Below are 13,331 nucleotides of genomic sequence, written 5' to 3'. Positions count from 1 at the left end.
ACCACAAATCCACCCTAGGAGTTTCTAGTGACTGGTGCTGTGCTTACTCAGCTTGATCCTGTGTTCCTAGTGCTGTTTACACTGAACCTCAGGAATTTCCCACCTTATGTCATGAATGTTTTTCTGTGATGAGTTGTGAATATTTAGTGTAGGGCATGTTGGTCAAGGTACTGACCACTATCTGTCTGGGAGCATGTATACCTGCTAACTCAGGGGTGCCACAACCTACGTATACCAGGACCATGCCCAGGCCTCCAGTAATTTAGTTGTGAGTGGCTAGAGAGAAGTCCACATCTTCAGGTCAGTGCTCAGCGAAGGAAGAAAGGGAGCCAATGAGGATGTTAGTGTCTCTGCTTTAAAATAAATGTAACCAGCAAGGTTACTTAGTGGATAGATATACCTGCCTCCAAGCTTGATGATCTATGTTCTATCTGTAGAACCTACCTGGTGAAAGGGGAGAATAGAACCAACTCCTGCAAGTTATCCTCTGATCTCTACGTATCCGCCATGTGCATGCTTACATATTCAAACAAATAAATGTATAAGAACTTTAAAATAACTAAAATCAAGTTTTCCTGTACACGTCCTCTTACTAGGCTGTCACTGTGCTGCTCTATAAAGGATACAGGACCATCCTGTGAAGGCAACCCTACTGACTATTGTGTCTCTCTCCAGCGCACTTACCGAATGCCAAAGGAGATCCGGGTAGAACCACAGAAATTTGCTGAAGAGCTTATTCATCGTCTAGAGGCTGTCCAACGCACTCGAGAAGCTGAAGAGAAGCTGGAAGAACGGCTGAAGCGTGTACGGATGGTGAGTGGACTATATGCTTAGAACTGTGTCAAGGCCACTATTTCCTGTGGCTTGGAAGTCCTGCACTTAGGGTAGCCTCCATTCTGAAATGTTCTACTCAGCCTGCTTCCTACTATTTCTGTAGCCCACCTGCCTTTCTGTTCAGCACCTTGTTCCTCTCTCTTTTACTATGAACTGAGCTTAGTGTTTCCCCCAGCAATCTCTTCCTGCTAGGAGATGCCTAGGAGGAAGTTCCCAAGGCTCCCAACATTTGAAGAAGACAGGAAACTGACAAAACGGCTGTGTGCCTAGCCTTGGCAGGTGGCAGGAACTGAGCTAAGGCACAATGGACCTATGGTAGTAGGCAGACTGGGCAGGTACCGGGCTCCTGCTCACTTAGGGGACACTACAGAGTATAGTAACTCTAATGGCTTCCTTGGGGCTCATTTTGGCTCATTGAGAAACCACTAACCACTATTTGGTTTATTTGGTTTGGTTTCAAAAGAGACAGGGTGGTGCATTCCCTTAATCCAAGTGCTGGGATTCCCTTAATCCCAGCACTCCAGAGGCAGAGGGAGGCTAATCTCTATGAGTTCAAGGCCAGCCTGGTTTACAAGAGCTAGTTCCAGGATAGGCATCAAAGCTACACAAAGAAACCCTTTCTCGAAAAAAACAAAACAAAAATTTAGAGCGGGGGGGGGGGGGGGGGGGGGGGGGGGGGGGGGGGGGGGGAAGTTCTCTCTATAGCCCTGGCTGTCCTGGAATTCACTCTGTAGATGAGGCTTGCTTCAAAGTCAGAGATCCACCTGCCTCTGCCTCCCATTAAAGGCGTGCACCATCACCACCTGGCTAAGAAACCACTGCTTTTGTATATATTTTTGTTTTTTCTATGCTACTATAGAAAGACTTTCTTTATGTAGGGCCATGGTCTACCTATATGTGTCCTTCATTCTCCAGTGTTTTATGATAAACAGTTTAACACTTGCAAATTCAAGCCTGCCCTCCCTCCCTCTATACCTCCCTTCTTCTTTCCTTTCTAAGACACAGTCTTACTGTAGCCTGCCTGACCTGGTGGTATTCGCTATGCAGCCCAGGATGGTCTCTTGCAGCAATACTCTTGTTTAAGCCACCCAGATACTGGCTTACAAGTGTGTGCCAATGCCTGGCTAAGATCAGACATTTTTATTTATGCAGGTTTTCATACTGGAAGTTCTAGAGTATAATGTTCAACTGTGGAGTATTTCTCTGTTACTTTACCTGATGTTTTTATTTGACATATGGAACCCAACCCTCTCCAAACTCAGAGCCCCAGTCTAGGCCCATCCCTACCCTCTCAGACTCCTTGTAAACTGTGTGCATTGTCTAAGAGTTACATCCTTAGCAGGAGATCTACATACTACTGTGGACACAGGGCTAATGGTGGCACCAGTTATAATCTTCAGAGACTAGAGATTTAAGATTAAAAACAAACGGGCTTAAAATAATTTATTTTTAATAACAAAACTGAGGAAATAAAATTCTGAGAAGGTCTGGAGAAATGGACAGATTCATGAAGACTGGAGTTCAGCCAGGCGGTGGTGGTGCACGCCTTTAATCCCAGCACTTGGGAGACAGAGGCAGGGGGATCTCTGAGTTCAGCCTGGTCTATAGAGCAAGTTCCAGGACAGGCTTCAAAGTGACACAAAGAAACACTGTCTCTCGAACAACCCTTCCCCCGCACCTCCAAAAGAAAATACTGGAGTTCAGATCCCAGTATCCATGAAACAAGATAGGAATCTACATAAGCCTATAATCCCAACTGGCAGGGGCAAGGGATAGAAACTGAGGCTCACCACAAATCCTACATTTTATTGCTACACAGGAGGAATTGGTAAGAAAAGCTGGGTCATCCTTATGTAATGGTACATACCTTTAATCCCAGCATCCAGGAGGTAGAGGAAGGTGAATCTCTGTGAGTTCAAGGCCAGCCAGGTCTACGCAGTGAGTTCTAGGACAACCAGGGCTATTGAGAAGCCCTGTCTCAAAAAACCAAGAGAGAGAACAAAAACAAAAACCTTTATTTACTGAGTCATAAAACTAAATCTATGCAGTGCCTTCTCAGTGGTCACAACTGACACCAGACCTTTAATCCCCCTCAACCTGTTTTTTCCTTGCCTGATAAGAACAGGTTGATGGGATCAGTTCAGGTTCCCAGGGCCTTTTGAAATTCAAGCACAGGGTATCCAGGAGTAAACACCTTTCCCTAATTTGACTACATTGCAGTTAGGAAAGTCCTTGACTTGACTGTCAGGATTGTGGCTCACTTCCAAGTCTATCCTCATTCTCCTTCTGACAATGCCACTGTTTCTCCACAGGAAGAAGAAGGGGAGGATGGTGAATTGCCTTCTGGCCCCATGGCTAGTCACAAACTGCCTTCTGTCCCAGCCTGGCACCATTTCCCACCCCGCTATGTGGATATGAGCTGCTCCGGACTGCGGGATGCTCATGAGGAGAATCCTGAGAGCATCCTGGATGAGCATGTGCAAAGGGTCATGAGGACACCTGGCTGCCAGTCACCTGGTCCAGGCCACCGTTCTCCGGATAATGGGCATGTAGCCAAGACTGTAGTACTAGGCGGTGTAGCCTCCGGGCATGGAAAGCACGTTCCTAAGTTGGGGTTGAAGCTTGATACAGCTGGCTTGCACCACCATAGGCATGTCCACCACCATGTTCACCATAATTCAGCTAGACCCAAGGAGCAAATGGAGGCTGAAGCTGCCCGCAGGGTCCAGAGCAACTTCTCATGGGGCCCAGAAACACATGGTCATGCCAAGCCCCGCAGCTATTCAGAGAGCACAGGCACCACCCCCAGTGCTGGAGACTTGGCCTTTGGGTGAGTTGTGACCCAGCCCTCTCTCATGTTTCCTGTGTGGCCTTGTATCCAAGTTGTGGTCCAGAAGGGCCATGGCTCTATGGTGACTTGATCCTCCCTGATAAAAAACATATGACACCAGGGTCAGGGGCCAGACAGGTTCCAGGCATTGCTATGACTGGGTGAGGAGGGGTGGTGGGTTTGTCTTGGGCTATGGTCAGCATGACTCCTACCATATCAAAGCAGACCCCAGACCCTAGACACCTGACCTTCACAGAGATCCCTGCCTTCACAGTGGGTTACAGGCCCTCTTGTTGTGCTTGAGAGTTTAGGAAACAGCAAGTGACCTCATATATATTGATCTCACAGTGGTAAAGCTAGTGCATCCTCCAAAAGAAACACCAAGAAGACTGAGTCTGGGAAGAATGCCAGTGCTGAGGTACCCAGTACCACAGAGGATGCAGAGAAGAACCAGAAGATCATGCAATGGATCATTGAGGGGGAGAAGGAGATCAGCAGACATCGGAAGGCAGGCCATGGGTAAGTACACTACAGGGGCCTGTTACCTAGCAACTGGCCACCTGTCTTGTTGCCAACACCCTTGCTTTTAGGAGTTTATTTCTGGCTACAAGGTCAGATGACTCCACCTAAGTCCCTGTCACCTATGAACTTACATAAGTGGCAACTATGGGAGAGTCTTCTGCCTTTTACGCCTACTTTCTTCAGTTCTAAGGGTTTGAGACAGCTCAGCCCTATCGTGACCTCTCTGCATATCTCTCATTCATCTTGTCTCATATTACTGTGTGTTTGCACATATTCCTGGCTCCACAGGGAGCAGGTGCCATCCCTGTGGTCCTCTGTATGACCCATTTCCTCAGTCCCAGACTACCCTAATGTGCTGCCTGCCCTCACATACTCTGGGACACATATTGTAGGAGGGAACCCTTACATTTTCCTCTGACATCCTTACAAAGACACGTACATGTGTGTTCATTCTCACACACAAAATTAATAAAATTTTCAAAAAGTAAGAACTAGAATGTAGCTCAGTGACATCACAGCATGAGCAAACTCCTGGTTCAATTTCAAATTACACACAAAAAAGAACACTCTTTCAAGAAGGAAAGAGTGAACTGTATGGGATCAGAGGAGACCCATGTGATTCCTGTAATTGGGTGGACACACTTTGTTGCTTCCACTGCTTATGCAGTCACTTGTCTTTGTCCCCCAAGGTCTTCTGGGATGAGGAAGCAGCAAGCCCATGAGAGCTCCAGGCCCTTGTCTATTGAGCGTCCTGGAGCCGTGCACCCCTGGGTCAGTGCTCAGCTCCGGAACTCTGTCCAGCCGTCTCATCTTTTCATCCAAGATCCCACAATGCCACCCAATCCCGCCCCTAACCCCCTGACCCAGCTGGAAGAGGCCCGCAGGCGTTTGGAGGAAGAGGAGAAGAGAGCCAACAAACTGCCCTCCAAGCAGAGGTAGGCTCACGTGGTGTAGGTGACCTTACATGGCCCTAAGGCTCTTATAAGGCCCTTGAGGTAAGACACCCATTCTGGACTGCTTCTCCACTGAGAACCACGGAGGTAGCCCTGCTGCAGGACAGAGGCTATGAGGTGAATGTTCTCAATAGCACTTGGTCAGATGGACAACAGCTTTTGGGCATGCTCAGCTTAGTGGTGAATTCCTGACCATCTCTGATGACAGCCACACAAAGCACAGCCACAGGGAGATGATGGACAATTCTGAAGCACAGACAATTATAATAGGATTGTCTGGAGTGATCACAATATCGACCCCTTCACCATCACCGTTCAGCAAGCCTGTTCTGTTCCTTAGGGAATATATTCTGCCCAAACTCAAAAGATTTCTCTTTGGGTAACAGTGTTCTTGGGAGCTAGAACATGCCTTCTAGAAACCTTTTATTTCGGCTTTCAGTCAGTTACTTGGACATTCTGACTCATTGGAATTCTCAAATGGTAATAATCTCCATCAAGGCTTAGAATCTGTTTTTTACCCAGTCCCTGGAACTATGGTTACACAAAGACCACTATTGCCCTTTGAAACTATCAGCTCCATTATTAACTTAGGTTGTATAGATTCTGGGGTCTGACTTCACTTCTGAGGGTTCTCTTTCCCTGGGATGCTACGACTCTTGACCAGCAGACTCTGTACTTGTGGTCTCTAATAGGATCAGGCTATAGTTTCCCTGGAAGCTTAGACATGTTCCCCGCTCACTGAAAGTCTCTGCAGACCCATACCAAGCTCTGAACCTATTCTAACTTTGGTTCTAAAAGAAGTTGCAGCTACCTTGAACACAAGGGACCACTTTGCCACCGCTGTAAGCCATGTTATGCATTTGTGCTGCCTGTTCTGTGTAGGAAGTGTTCCTCCTGGTGCTGAAATAGTGTGTGTATCTGGCAGGGGTCGAGGCAGTGGAGGAGGATGTCATGTGGGATCTGCTAGGACTAATGCCCTCAGTGGTCTGGGAAGGGTGCTCTCAGTAGCGAAGTGTTCTTAAGAGGCAGGATTTTCTTGTGGAGTAGGGTACTTTGAGAGTTAGGATTCTCTTGTGTCACAGAGGTTGCATCTGTTCATCTTACCATTACCTGGCAAGCCCCACATGATGGTAACAGTTGTGGTTTTCTCCTGGCAAGTAGCATCAGCTAAACCCTTCTGGTTTGAGTTTTGGGGTATGAGAACACTATCACCACACACACATATATCAGGTCTTAACTGCTGCCTCCAAAATCTTCATGTATGAGGAAACTGAATGTGTTGAGTCTGTTTGTCTGGAATTTTATAAGCAAGTGTAGATGTATGAGGTGAAAGCCCCAGGCCGTGGAAGGTACTGGAAAGGTAGACGAGAGTAAAGTCACCGTTAGGTACCCATAGTGGCATACCCACATAGAGGGCTCGCTTGGAAAAAGTCTGCTTTGCAGAGATTCTGGGGCATGCCTCAGTCGTGTCAACAGCTCCCCAAGGTACAGTATAACCACTGCTGCTGTCCATGTGTGGTATCCATGTCATCTTCAGGAAGTTCATGATGAAGTCTGTGTAGAAAGAGCTACATCCCTGAGAGATATACTGGCAGGCCCTCTCCAAGAATTTCTAGCCTGGGGAAGACATCTGTAAAGGGGGTGAAGAGAGCCTGTAGCACTGAGACGAGCAGTACTCCAGAGTGTATTCTAAAGAACAGACTGGCATTGATCCTGTGTCTAGACACTTAGGGCAGGACCTCTGATATGTGAGTGGGAGTTGTTGGTAGCGAGTTCCTGCTGCTCACCCTGTCTTTGTACACTGTCCACAACACTGGCTGAGCCCCATCCTCTTTGATGCGGGTTGTTCCCTAGGTATGTGCAGGCAGTCATGCAGCGGGGACGCACCTGTGTCAGGCCAGCATGTGCACCGGTGCTGAGTGTGGTACCAGCCGTGTCGGACTTGGAACTCTCCGAGACAGAGTACGTGCGCCCTGTGGGTCCTCCTGGTTCTGCCCATCCCAGGCCAAATCCCAAAGTGGAGCACCTATTTTGATAGGCTTTATCACTGAGCCAGGAAACATGAGGGCTGGAGAAAGGCCTGCTGGGGCTTCTCCCTCCTGTCTCCCAATAGAGAAGATCATGCCTATTCGGTGTAGGGACATGATCCCTATACCTGTGTGTGGTCCATGCAGGCACCACAGCTTGCCTTTCATCTTGTCTTTACTCTCCTGAGCTCCTGAGATAGGTTTGGGGACTGGTGGGTCGACCACCATTCTATACAGGATCAGGTCCACAGTCCTAGTCCCCTTGAAGTAGCACCAGGAGCATGAGCCAAGTTTATAGTAGGATCTAGGTGGAGTGACTACAGCCAAGACTTAGGCTCTGCCCGTCTCGCTGCCATGGCCACATGTAGGTTAGGGACATTTCTGACTAAGCCCTTTCTGTGATTTTACTCAAGACAGGAAGATGAGGATCCCCCTTGGGCCTTGCTGCTGACCCAGCCCAAACTCCATTACCCACAACTCATAAGAGAGGGTATCCTGAGCTTAGGGCTCTACAGATGGCCCTCTGTTGTTCTGGAGAAGTAGATCTCCCCAGTTCTACCTTCAGAGTTTCAAAAGCCCACTGCTAGAAAAAGGTCTAAAAACTGGACAGTCCCACAACCAGAATGGCCCCAGGTATCTTACTTGGTCAAGGAAAAGCACTGGCATGGGTAAGGCCAGCTATGGAAGCTTCTGGGTTCCATTGAAAGGTATAGGTACATAGGAGCAGACTCGGAGCAGCTACACAGCATGTTTAGGACCTGAGCAAGAACCAGCTCAAGCCTCCAGTCTGCTTTGGAGATCCTGGTCCTGGAACACTTCCCTTCCAGATCTGTTCAGCCCTGATTGGTCCATCCTTGAGAGTTATGGAAGTTTGGAGAGGTTGGGACTTGTCAGGGTCTAGGGGCCAACTCCCTTATAACCTTGGTGGTGGGGCTTTTTGAACTGAGGGCCCGACCTGGTCATTGTGGGTGTCTGTGCTACTTTTTATCGTCTGGAGGGAAGTGCTTTTCTTAGAGCTCGACCTTTAGCTCATTTCCTAGTGAGTGGTTTACACAGGACTGGCATCCAGATTTTGGGTAGGTGGGTGGCAAGGTGAATACCACATTGCTGAGTGAGGTACTGACCCTGGGATGTCTTGTCCTCTCTTTATAAATGGTACCTTTGAGGTACTCTGTGTGACCTTGGCCTGAGCCCACTACTTACCATTCTCTTTCTGTCCCAGGACAAAATCACAGAGAAAGGCAGGTGGCGGGAGTGCACCACCATGTGACAGCATCGTTGTTGCCTACTATTTCTGTGGGGAGCCCATCCCCTACCGGACCCTAGTGCGGGGCCGTGCCGTCACCCTGGGCCAGTTCAAGGAGCTGCTAACCAAAAAGGGGAGCTACAGGTGAGAAAAGCTGCAGCCTTAAAGCACACTTTCCCAGCATGCTTATGGGTTTAGTGTAGAAGGAAAGAGTTTTCTGTCCCACTGGTCTTTTATCTTTCCCTTCACCCCCCTTCTATCAGCCATGGTTGCTGCTTACTGCCCTATTTAGGGCACATCAGGATTGGGTGGCATCAGGACCCTGCCTCAAAGCTGGACTGGCCCTCTGTTCTAGCCTCAGACCTCTTCCTCCATGTCAGCCACCTCTAAACTCCAGTAGAAAGATTGCTGATACCTGAGAGACTGTGAGTCCTACTTGTATCAGCCCATGTGGATGGCAGGACTTCTGCTCTTCCTGGATTATAATCCTATCAGCGCCTCCACACCCACCAGAAGCCAGGATTGGGGCTCCCAGGGGTTTTCTAGCAATTCTCAACATGCTGTTAACTTAGCCCTTTCAGTGGTCCCAGCTCTACCCTAAGTAGAGCTCCTGGAGCTTGGTTTTCTCACTGTCTCCACAATTTTCTGCTCCTAGATACTACTTTAAGAAAGTGAGTGACGAATTTGACTGTGGTGTGGTATTTGAAGAAGTGCGGGAGGACGAGGCAATCTTGCCTGTCTTTGAAGAGAAGATCATTGGCAAGGTGGAAAAGGTGGACTGAGCACTGGGCAACACACCCAGGTTATACCATCACTAAGGTGCACAGCCATCGGCCAGTGGGCAGCCGTGTCCTCAGGAGCCTGATGTGGGGAACAGCACAAGATTGTGTCACAAGCTCTTGGTGTGGGGGCTCAGGTGTCTGCCATACCTCTGTCCCTCTGGGTCTGGGAAGGAGGGGGTTCCTACTGAGTGGTTCCATGGGGTTCTCTGTTTTGCTTTTCAAAAAGGAAAGCCCCACCTACCCCCACATCACTCCCTGAAGCAATACCAGGAGCCATCTCATGACCCTCAGCAGCTCTTGCTTCTGAATGCAGACTGACCCAGGGATACCTTTACCTGGGCTTGTATTCCCATGTCCTCCTCTCCCTCTGGGACCTATCCACTGCACCTGGCTGGGCTTAGGCCCAGGAGCAGGGGATCCTTTGGGGGCCTCTGTATATTGTACATGTCACTGAGTGCCTTCAACATGCTGTCTCTTGCCTGCCACTGTGTGAATCTGGTGGCTGAGTACCTCAGGCCCCTTTGCCTGTCTCCAGCCACCAGCTTGGTTCAGCAGGGGGCGGGGTCTGGTCCCTTCTAAGTGTGCATGTAAATATGTATATTTCTCAGGCCAGGGCCAGCAGGGGGTACCCTGAGCCCATTTTTCATGCGATGACTTGTACAATTATCTTTTCAAAGGTACTTGGATAATAATGAAATAAAACAGTTTTTGAACTGCTTTGGGTCTGTGATATATGCTGTCTGCTGCCAATGGGGCAGGGCCAAGGGCTGTGCTGCCTTCCAGCTAAGCAGTGGAGGCAACCCTGTATACGTTACCCCTTCTTGCCCAGGCAAGCCCCAAAGTCAGGAGCACAAGAGAAAGGTCGGATCCCATGAGGTACTGAATTAGAGGTAAGCACCAGGGACCAGGCTAGGGAGACCAGCCAGCCCTGCTCATGAACCACACAAAGTCTGGGAAAACATTTTTATTCATAGTGCACATCTCCCCCCAGCGCTGGAGAACACCACTCCCTGGAATGCAGTGTGCAAATGGCTACAGCTCCTCCTTGGGCCCCATGGTGGAATTGGCTTGTATTTCCTAGAACGGATCACAGAAGCCCAGTTCAGACCTGCCTCTGCCCATGCTGCTGGGAGAGAACCTACTGAGGGACTGGAATCCTGAATGGAGTACCCACTGGGTTGGAGACTGCAGGCTCCTTGGGCTCCTCGGGCAGGTCACCTCCACTGTCCAGGAACTTGGAGAATGTCTCTAGGTCCCTGGTGCTTTTGTATTCTATCACCTGAGGAGAAAGAAGGACCTGAGGGCATGCTCACCAGCCACAAACTGATGCTAGCCAAGCCAGCTATGGAGTAGTGGTCCATTCCCCACCCCATCCATCCCTTCACCTTCCGGTCTGGCCCTGCCGGGAAGAACTTGAGGGTAGGATAGCCATGCACAGAGAAGGCCTCCAGCTCATTAGCCGTAGCATCGAATTCAGCAATGACAATGTCCTCACGATCTTTGTACTTCTCTGCCAGTGCCTCCCAGGCTGGAGCCATCTCCTTGCAGTGGCTGCACCATGGGGCATCTGGGGGAGGAGTCAGGCTTGGCTAGCTGACACCCCTGCCTCCCGCCAGCCTGCCACCTTCCCCCTCTTCAGCACTCACAGAACTTGACAAACACACTCTTGGTTTCATCAAAAGCCACCTGCTCAAAATTCTTGCCCACAAGAGTCTTGACTGGCCGCTGGTCCCAGTCAGGGGGTATCTCCTGGCTCATCAGGTAGGGCTAGGGAAGCAAGTAGGCTTTCGCTGGGGTCTTATGTAGGGTTAAGGTTGTAGGGCTACTTCTTCCTCCCTCTAAGAGCTACAGACCTTGACTTCCCCATGGAGGACTGCCTGGCAGAAGGCAGCTACAGAAGCTGCAGTGATGGGTGCCACACCTGAAGGTGCATACTTCTTGGTGGTCTCAATATTGACCAAGCGCAGGGTTGGGGCTTCCTCCGCCTTGAGGCCAAAATACTTCAGCACATGGTCGTTGTCAGCCGCCACATCCACCATCACGAACAACACCTACCAAAAGTCATACCACGTTGGGATCTCCCATAGCCCTACCACTCCTCCCTCCTGGCCCCCCAGTACCTGCCCCCGGAATGGGGGAGCTGCCTCTCTGAATTCTGTCAGCAGCTCCCTATGCTGAGCTAGTGTCTGGTTCACAAACAGCAGCAGATGGTTGAGGATCTTGGCTGCAAAGATCTTCGGTGATGTCTGATGGGGTAGAAAACTCATAACTTCACTGGACCGCTGTTCAAGGTCCCCCAGCCCAAGGTTCCTGCACCCCACCCTACCTCACTGTGACCTATAGCTTTACTTGCCTGGCTGTTGAACTCTGTGACCAGGTGCATGCTGTGTGTGATGAGGAAGCGAGACAGGTCCGCCAGGTCCAGGCCAGTGTCCTTGTCCACTGGGAAGTCGGCCCTACCTTCGTCAAACTGGACACCAGCAAGGTTAGCAGGAGGTATGGCCCTGACCCCAGCCCTGTCCTTAGCCTTAACCCACCTTCTTGAAAAGGACCACAGTATCCTTGGTGAGGCCAAACTTCTGAAAGAGCCGTGACTGGTCAGTGAGGCCAAAGGTTATGTCCAGGGCATCTCTGGCCAAAGCCAGGAAGGTGGCCACATCCTCTTCCTGTAAGTCCTACAGACCCAGCCCTGTGAGAACGGTGGGTACCACCAGTGCTGTTCCCGTAGCCTGTCCACCCCTCCCAGTTTACCTGAAAGAAGCCGATGGCCACCACATCCCATTTGTCTATCAGTGCCTGGACACCTTCCTCATCTTCCAGATGTGTGGCACTGGGCCCTACTCGCCGCCTCAGCCACTCAGCAATGCCCTCAGCCTTCTGGGGTCCTGCAGAGATGTCTCCATTTCAGACTGGACTTCTGCCCCACCCATCCCTAGGCCACACCCACTCCTCATCGATGACCTTGCCCACCCCCAGCCATACCCACCTCATACCTACATATTCTTCAGGGTTTGTGCGGTTTCCATTCTGGAAGAACTTGAGTGTAGGGTACCCTACCACGCCAAACTCCTTGGTCAGCTCTGGTTCTGCAGGCCCGTCCACCTTGGCCAAGGTGACGGGAGCTGACTCAGCTGCCAGCAGGGCAGCTGCCTTGCTGTACTCAGGAGCTAGTGCCTTGCAGTGACCACACCATGGGGCATCTGGGGGATGAGGCTGTGAGTACTTCAGTCCTCAACAGCCCCAGCTGCAGCCCATGACCAACAGGAAGCATGTTCTGTTCACCTCCTCCCTCAGGCCTACCCTAGGCATTGATCACAACCACACCCGGGTGCCAGACCCCAGAGACTCCTAGGGCCCAGGCGCAGTGAGGTTGGGGAGACTGGGAAGAATCCTACTTCCTGTCTCCAGGGCCACATGCAGCTGCTTTCTGAAGCCTGCCAGCTAAGAATGGCTTTGACATTTGTAAAGGGTTATAAGGAACCACAGACACATATGCCACAGGATATGGCATGAGCACCCAAACTGGACACTGCCTCCACAGAAGGACCGGTGACCAGTCATTTGGAATAGAGGCCCCAAAGGTAGTAACATCCGTATGTGGCCATGGCTTGACAGAGGAGAGGATTCTGGGCATCGCATGTCCTCCAGCTGCTACTGCTCTGCCACCACACCTTGCCACCCAGACCAAGCCACCACCAAGCCCAGCTCAACATCAGGGCCTCCATCCAGGCACCCTCTCGCCAGAAAGGCCAAGTCTAGGAAGTAGACGCCTGAACTCCTAGGCCCCCAAGGTCCCCAAACCGCTGGCTGAAGCACTCACAAAACTCCACCATCAGGGCTGGATGCTCCTGTAGTGCCTGGCTCAGGGTGTTGTGGCTCAGGACCAAGATCCCATCATCCGTGGGGACTTCTTCCCCAGTGGACTCCTCAGGGAGCACCTCTGAAGGGCCCTCAGGTTCCTGTCCCTGTCCCCATGGGCCTGAGACACCCAGCAGGAGCAGTAACACTGGCAGGAGCCGACCATCCATGGCGTGCTGAGCCCTGAAGGCTGGAGTAGATAAAGGGACTGGGGACCAAGCAGCAACAGCCACGTGGCACCTGGCTGGGTCTCAGAGAAGATAAAGTGTGAAAGGCCCC

General features: G+C 50.7%; 2 protein-coding genes across 3 annotated transcripts in view; one reads left to right on the top strand and one right to left on the bottom strand.

Annotated features, from left to right (window-relative positions):
• Nucleotides 1-9,911, top strand: part of Axin1 (axin 1) — a 54,969-nt gene extending 45,058 nt beyond the window's left edge. The window contains exons 5-11 of one of the 2 annotated variants that reach the window (XM_050134112.1): nucleotides 676-813; nucleotides 3,147-3,664; nucleotides 4,013-4,183; nucleotides 4,876-5,121; nucleotides 6,994-7,101; nucleotides 8,389-8,556; nucleotides 9,068-9,911. In XM_050134112.1, coding sequence (XP_049990069.1) covers nucleotides 676-813; nucleotides 3,147-3,664; nucleotides 4,013-4,183; nucleotides 4,876-5,121; nucleotides 6,994-7,101; nucleotides 8,389-8,556; nucleotides 9,068-9,194 — 1,476 coding nt within the window. In that variant the 3' untranslated portion in view covers nucleotides 9,195-9,911. The remainder of the gene's footprint in view (nucleotides 1-675; nucleotides 814-3,146; nucleotides 3,665-4,012; nucleotides 4,184-4,875; nucleotides 5,122-6,993; nucleotides 7,102-8,388; nucleotides 8,557-9,067) is intronic. The other variant, XM_050134120.1, reaches the window with a different exon arrangement.
• A 232-nt stretch (nucleotides 9,912-10,143) lies between these two features.
• On the bottom strand, nucleotides 10,144-13,224 carry Pdia2 (protein disulfide isomerase family A member 2). Its single transcript, XM_050136737.1, has 11 exons — nucleotides 13,015-13,224; nucleotides 12,188-12,394; nucleotides 11,946-12,079; nucleotides 11,732-11,869; nucleotides 11,548-11,664; nucleotides 11,315-11,440; nucleotides 11,048-11,245; nucleotides 10,841-10,961; nucleotides 10,580-10,761; nucleotides 10,369-10,473; nucleotides 10,144-10,271 (listed from the first exon to the last, which is right to left on the bottom strand). The coding sequence occupies exons 1-11, from the start codon at nucleotides 13,220-13,222 to the stop codon at nucleotides 10,227-10,229; spliced, it is 1,581 nt and encodes a 526-aa protein (XP_049992694.1). The 5' UTR covers nucleotides 13,223-13,224; the 3' UTR covers nucleotides 10,144-10,226.
• Between the last annotated feature and the right edge of the window lie 107 nt (nucleotides 13,225-13,331).

Source organism: Alexandromys fortis, unplaced genomic scaffold, assembly GCF_014885135.2.
Source record: "Alexandromys fortis isolate MF-2015 unplaced genomic scaffold, M_Fortis_MF-2015_v1.1 scaffold_29, whole genome shotgun sequence".
Classification (NCBI taxonomy): Eukaryota; Metazoa; Chordata; class Mammalia; order Rodentia; family Cricetidae; genus Alexandromys; species Alexandromys fortis.
This window is presented reverse-complemented; position numbering and strand designations above follow the sequence as displayed.